This window comes from Mycena indigotica (assembly GCF_014461135.1).
Source record: "Mycena indigotica strain 171206Taipei chromosome Unknown Mind.scaff0015, whole genome shotgun sequence".
In the NCBI taxonomy this organism is placed as follows: Eukaryota; Fungi; Basidiomycota; class Agaricomycetes; order Agaricales; family Mycenaceae; genus Mycena; species Mycena indigotica.
In genome coordinates, this window is record NW_023503014.1 from 817,497 (window position 1) to 824,705 (window position 7,209).

General features: G+C 51.2%; 1 protein-coding gene across 1 annotated transcript; it reads right to left on the reverse strand.

Moving 5' to 3' along the window:
* Positions 1–2,917: 2,917 nt before the first annotated feature.
* MIND_01335800 (uncharacterized protein) lies at positions 2,918–6,130 on the reverse strand (the record flags this gene model as incomplete). Its single annotated transcript, XM_037369805.1, has 4 exons — positions 2,918–3,749; positions 3,796–3,941; positions 4,117–5,846; positions 5,902–6,130. 4 exons carry the CDS (start codon positions 6,128–6,130, stop codon positions 2,918–2,920), a joined length of 2,937 nt encoding a protein of 978 aa, XP_037213801.1.
* Between the last annotated feature and the right edge of the window lie 1,079 nt (positions 6,131–7,209).

Genomic DNA, 7,209 nt, shown 5'->3' on the forward strand with positions numbered 1-7,209 from the left:
CAGGCGGACCCTTAGAGTTTCTTCTTTTTGGATCCTCCCCTGCTAGGTTGGTCCCTCTATGTATTTCCTATGGCTTTTATTCATGCTTTGAATCCTCCCCTGCTAGGCTTTCGTCAGAGTCTCCAGGATTGCCCTTACACAAGCACTCTTTTAAAACAAGAAGATAGCAACTAAGATAGATTATCAAGGGGCAGAGACAAAGCAAATTATTAGAGCAATCAACAATTATAATAAAATCTCAGCAAGTTTTCTTATTTAATAGGTAGATACCTAAACTCTGGCTAATAGATTATATATATTATACTGACATCTTTTCTGGTTGTGACTACCTACATAATAAAGAATGATATGGATGTCTTAGTATCTGGGTTGTCACTAACCTATGTCCTTAACTGCACTATAAGAAGATTTACAGCTTGCAACGCTTTATTGTCAGTAGTTCTAACAAGCCAAAAAATCCTCAAGTCTTTTACATTCCCTTTTCTTTACTATCTCTCCACCATTAAAAAGGAAGGGCTCCAAATTTAGGATTGTTAAACAGATAAGAAATATGTTTTCTCAATTTCGAAACTGCTAATTTGCCAATGCTAGTGTAACTTAGTAGCGGTATAGGTCTGATGCTTTGCCATCTTGGGATGATGCTAGACGAGTTATAACACTATATGAACGTATTTGCTGCTGCTCTACTAATCAGGAAACACGGATTTGGCTACTGGGCAATGTGCCAAAGCTATAAGTAATGCTATAGCTGTTGTAGCACTATATAGCTATATTCAGAGTCTCTATAGCACTCTGTAGCACTATAGCCACTAGTGTTAGAGATATCAGGGGAATTATATCCATAACTATTAACAATGTATAAGCTTCATAACCATGGCTTACAGATATTTATGGTTAAGTATCTCTGTCACTTGGACATGCTTTGCTATAGTATCATCAACAAGTAAGCAATTTGCCTATTTGGTATAGTCAACAAAAGAATTCCTAGCACATAAAGTAACAAGCTCCCTTAGTGTTATGAGCATCACATACTTGAATACTTGATACAAGTTACCGATTAGGCAGGTTCAGACCTACATTATAGTCTCACCAAATTATAATATATTAAGTTTTCTTAGTATTGCTAGTTTCTCCTTTGTATACTATGTTGTCTTTTGCTATGGTGGTGGGTTTAAACCCCCTTGTGGTCTATTTATAATACAAATAAAATAATAAAAATAATTAGCTAACAATTGTAACTGCACTTGGTCCTTTCCTTCCACTTCACTGGCTAGTATATCTACTAGTTGGTGAAGCGGAGTGAAGGACTGAGTATTATTTACCATTTATCCCTTCAGATATGACCTGCTATGTAGCAGTCTCATAGCACTCCATAGCATTGGCAGAGTGCTACGGTAGTGCAACATAATTGGTACCTTGTATACGGGGATATGAAAGCTATGGTGGTACTTGTAGCACTACAGAATTTATTGCAGTGCTTGCTGATATATTGACTGCTATATTATTCTTGCTATCTGACATGTCACCAACATCTAACAGTTCCACAAGCCCCTTGTAAAATTCAGCTGGTACTAAACCAGCCATATTTCCCACATTTTCCTTTTTGAAATACAAGCGGAATGCACATTTAAGATGCTCCTTGTATTTCTAATGTAGTTTTTTTTCCCCTTAGGTCACCAAGTTTCTGTTTCTGGTCTAGTTTCCACTGCCTTTTCTAGTTGCCATTTTCCACATCCTACCTTAGTCTCCATTTCCTATTTGTTACTCATTTTTCATTTGATTTTAGTTTCTATTTCATTTAGCCCTTAGTTATCTAGTCTATAAAAGCCTGTCTGTAGTTAGTAGTTAGCATCATATCATATTTCCTTCCATCATATATCTGCTTCCCCCTCTTTCCCTTCTGAGTTTGATCTCTCTCTTGAGTTCTTGAGTTCTTAGTGTTGAGTTTCCTAAGGAGTTTGTTAGCTCTGAAGGCACTTGCACACTTAGTCATTTGGCAAGCAAGCACATCAAGGTTTGCCTTGTATGTTTAATATCATGCCCTTTGACCCTGAGTTGAATTCCTTCCAGCAACACATACACCACTTTCTTCTCTTATCTATTATCAGTTTCTTGTCCTTTTTAATCTTCGTAGGCTTAGGTGTAAAGTGAACCAAGTGTTTACATTATGATATGTACAGCCTCACTGAGTGGGCAGTTATTCCAGTTATTCTACCAGCCCTAAAGTCCTGGCAGCTGGAAGTCATTACAATAAACTCAGTCACTTTAGGGCCAGCAGTATATATGGTTTTATAGACCCAACCGTAGGGTGGCAACTCCTTTAGGGCCAGTCTATTAATTTATATTCAATTTTGCATGCGCAGACTGCGCGGCAACTTCGCAGTCACATGCTTAGTTGACTTAATTCGGACATGGTTACAACCCCGCAGCGACCGTGTATATTGCCGCGGCGCGGGGGCTCATTCTACCTACGAAGAAACTACTGGCTACAAATGGTGTGCGTGCGTGTACGTGTGTGCGTGTATGCGTGCGTGTATCGTGCGTGTATGGCTATATGTGTGTGTTTGCGTAGCGACAGGAAGGACAAAGAGAAACAGCCCAAGACCCAAGGAAGAAGAGACTGCGCGAGAACCCGAGAGACACTGTAGGATAGTTTTTTTTTTAGGATAGAGTAGACAAGACAAAGAGTGCGTGGCGCACGCGCGTGTATCGTGAATGACACGCGCGGCGCAGGAGGGAGTGTGTGAGTGTGTGTTGGAGGAGGACGGCGAGACAGACAGGCGCAGCATCCGGAGGCGTGTATTCTCCTGAAAACTGCGACTGGCCTATCGACACGACCCCGCGTGATCGGTCGGCGATGTATGCTTTTGTACGGTTGTGTTTTGTCGTCGTATCATGATGTGAATAGCTTTGGGCGTTATGACCGCGTTCCGCGCGGCTGCCGTCCCGACCCGCCAGAAGAGCCCTGTCGGGCTGCCCCGGGACGTGGCTGTCCCCGTCCCGAGGTGCTGGGGCTGGCGCTTGTACTCGCACTCGCACTCGCACTGGCGCTCGCATCACTCTGCGCCTCGAGATATGCGCGCCAGGCATCCAGCAGCGCCTTTCCCACGCCCGGCTCGAGCTCCGTCCCGTCGCGGCTGACTTTTACCTCGCGGTCGTGGTTCCACGGGTTGCGGATGTTGCGCGTGCGCGTGAACGGAAGGCGGTCCGTGCACACCCACGTGAGCGCGAAGTTGGCGCCCCACCCGGCATCCGCGTCGGGATCGGGGCTGGGGTCGGCGAGGGGGACGGGCAGCGAGTGGGTCGTGGCTCTCTCGACCGGCGCAAGGGGCGGAGCCGGCCCGAGTGCCGGTGCGGACGGCACCGGGGCTACCGGGCTTGTAGGTGAGTTGCGCATGGCTCGGAGCGGGGCATTGGCGTCGAGGTTGATGACAGCGGCGCGTGTCGGCGCACTGACAAGCAGGTGATGGTCGAGGCTGAACTTGAGCGCCGGCGAGGCCGCACTGAAAGCGCGCTGCTGCTCGTTCGGGCCGAGGATCGCCGGCGCCGACTGCACGATTGGGGCACGGGCTGAGGACATAGGGAGCGGGGAGTCACCGACAAAGCGCCCGCCGCTAAATAGAGGCGCGGCCGGGGAACTTGGCGCTGGTGGTACAGGGGAAGGAGGAGAGCGTTGGGACCAGGCAACGGAGACAGAGGGAGAACTGCTGGTGAGTGGGTCGTGGGTTTCACTGATAGGACCGGCCATCCTGAAATACATGAGCACTTCAAATGGAGAGACAACGGAAAGAGCACCTAGCATACCCATAGAACTCGCCGCTTTTATTGACGCTAAACACCAGGAATACGTCCTGCGAGGTACGGAACGCGCGATCGAGGACGCCCTCGTTGTGGTGTTGTGTTGCCCACAGCCCCGTTTTCACGCTCAGCTCGAGGTCATCCTGAGAACAGCGTCAGCAGTGGAGAACAAGCTGAGGGAGGAAAAATAAGGAAAACGAAAGATATGAGGTAAAAAGCACATAAAAACAAAACACCCGTGACAAAACGAAAGATGGGAAGCGTAACAACAGCATAACGGGAAAAGGGCACGTGGACCCGGAACAAAGAAACACACACCTTTGTCAGCGACTTGAGGATGAAATACCGCTGCGGGAAGTGCTCCCTCAAAAGGGTGGAGTCTGTGGATGCGCTCTCGTGTGAGCCAGACCCCGAGCCTGGGCTGCCCGATCCCGACGGTCGCGGCGGCGGTCGGACGACTGGCACCTCGTCTATCGCATGCACGTGATCCACATCGTCGTGGCTGTCCTCCGCATCCGCCTCACCCTCGCTGGAGACCGGCTGGTCCAGCGCATGGCCGCTATCGCTGCTTGGCGTCCCCTCTGCCTCTCCCCCTTTCGCACGCTTGGCTTTGACCCATCGTGTATGCATTCCCATTCCCCTCTGCCCGCCAACCCCCGCTTTAAGGTCGTCGTCCTTCCTCCTAACGCGACATACCAACCGAGGACATCGCGGGTCGTCGGCTCGCAGCGGGACACCATGAAACCGCGCGATTGCCGCATGCAGGTGTGCCGCTGTCGCGTAATTCACAAACGCGCAGTTCGAGCGCGCAATCAGGAAGATTGACAGCACGCCCGGGTCGCCCGTTGGGTCTGCCGGCGCCGTTGTTGTCGTCGGGCTGGCGCTGCTCGCTTGCCCTTCTGTTGTCGTTGTCGTGAGCGCGGGCGCGGGGCCGGCGGTGCTCCCTGATCCCACACTTCCGCCTTCGGAGGCCGGCGGCGTAGTCACGCTTGCCGGGGCGGTGAAGAAGCGCCAGAGCTCATCATGGCCTGCATCGCTCGGCACATTGCCCGCCCACATGACCCACTCTGAGCGTGAGGCGGGCGGATTGGGGTGGTACGCGCGTCGCACTATCGGCTTCGCTTTTTCCTTGCCCTTGTCGGAACGTTGGCTGGGACTGAGGAGGGCGGCCGAGGCAACTGATGCGGACGAGGAAGCACGTGTTGCAACTGGGCGCGGTCGCGGGGGTGTCGGTGAGGGTGTTTTGCCTTGCTTCTGGCTTGTCGAAGCGGTGGGCGGCTCTGGGGTGGGGTCATGATCATCGGGAGTCGCGCGATAAGACGACGAAGACGGTGCTGCCTCGTGGGTTGGGATCGCGTAATCCCGCGGCGGCTGGGGATAATACGAATACCCTGGATCGTACGATTGTTGCTGCTGGCCGTGGCCGCCCCACCACCCACTTCCCTCGCTCTCCGGATGCCCGGACTGCGTGTAGTACATTGGTTGGGGGTAAAGGGTGGGCGGCGGGCCGTAGTGGTATGGCGGGTAAGGGAAGGACGGTGGCTGATAGGATGTGGGCGAGTTGTCAAAGGATGGGGGCTGGTAGGATGTAGGAGAGTTGTCGTAGTCGTAATCGTAAGATGGCTGTTGTTGTGGAGCATAGGCAGCGAGCGTGGGATAGCCCGCGTGTATAGATGGGCCCGCCTGCTGCTGCTGTTGCTGCTGTGGTTGCGGTGGCGGGGCGAAATAGTGGGATGCGGGAGACATCATGTACTGGCCATACGCGACTTGTTGGTATGGCGCGTAATGTGGAGAGTACTGTGGCTGCTGCTCTTGCGACCGATGTTGCTGAGGCGGTGGGAGCGACTGCGATTGCTGTTGCTGTTGCTGACCCTGCCGTCGTTGACCGCGTCGTGACCCCGACCCCCGCTCCTGCCCTCGGCCAGGCCCATATCCCGCCATCGCCCGCCCGTCCCAATCCCAATCCCAGTCCCAATCACGGTCCCAATCCTCGCCCCTGTGCCCAAACGCGTGTCTTGGGCGCTCGTCGGGCAGCGCAGCATACAAAACTGCAGGCTCGTCAGTGCACCCATCGAATCGCGCTGGGCGCCAAAAGCCACGCACGTGGGGGCCCCAAACGGCAACAAGGTGGACACTCTAGCAGCAGCGAGCGGACGACGCGGGCATGAAGGAGCGCGCCCGCCGGCGACGCACGAGGAAGGAGGAAGAAGAAGAGGAGAAAAAAGTTTACGTACGCGCTGTCAATCGATAACGCCGTGACGTGACGCACGTGGCGCTCTGGTGATGACCTCGGGTCGGATCCGCCCCGCCGCAGCGGGGGAAGAATATGCATTCTCCGAGTCGTGTGCCATCGACGTAGTGGATATCGAGGACAAGTGGCTGCGAGTGTCGGCCAGTATTCCCTCGCTCCCAAATCATCTGTTCCTCGAATAGTGGCCGCTAAATTTGGACCATCGGTCTGGGCCGGGGCCAGACCCCCACAATCTGCAGGGCAAATCAACATAATCAGAAGTGTCCACTTATTAACATATATTGGTAGACTTTCTCCAAGAGATGGAGGATCACCAACTCACACTGGCATTTCTGCTAAAAGAAAAATTAATTTCTTGTAAACTAGATATAACTTTTGCAACTTTCATTGCATATCAATCAAGGCAGCAAAAAAGGCTATTGTTTTAGATAACTATTTCTCATATATAAATTCTCCATAGGGGATGGCTGAAACCCCAGTGTGACTTATACCTTGCTCAACAAGTCTACCAAAAGTATTTTACTGTTTTATTCCTTTTGTTAATCTGACTCAGTGTCAGGGGAACCCCCACTTTGGCCTCCTTCGGACCATCCGAGCGCATCCGAGGCACATCCGACCGCCGCCCCCTCGGACACTCCGACCTACCCCGACCCTCGTCCTCGTCCTCGGCCTCCTTTGCCAGGATGTGCACCCAGTTTTACTAGGAAAATCGTGGCTACTGGTGAAGGGCCTTCCTCATAAGACCTGGGGGAGCTCATGCCAGCCATGGCCGGAGTACTGTGACAAAAATGTGACATTCAATCAATTGTGAATATCTCAATGAGTTTGACAGCTATGACTAAGCTATTACCAGATATGGAAAGGCAAATCACTATTTTTTCAGGCCGAAGACCCGGATAAACATCTAGGTAGGCCTGTGATCTAGAGTAAAGGTATACATCCTAATTAGGTCAAAATTGATGTATCCTGACATAGCCATCAAAAGCACTGATGTCCATCAAAAATCATTCCACATTGATCAATTTATCTTGATACCATTAATCCCATCATTAATATCATGATCTAACACCTAAATATGCATAAAATAGTTTTTTAAACAGTGTGACATTTGTGACTCATAAGACCTCCCCCAGGTTTTATGAGGAAGGCCCTTCACCAGT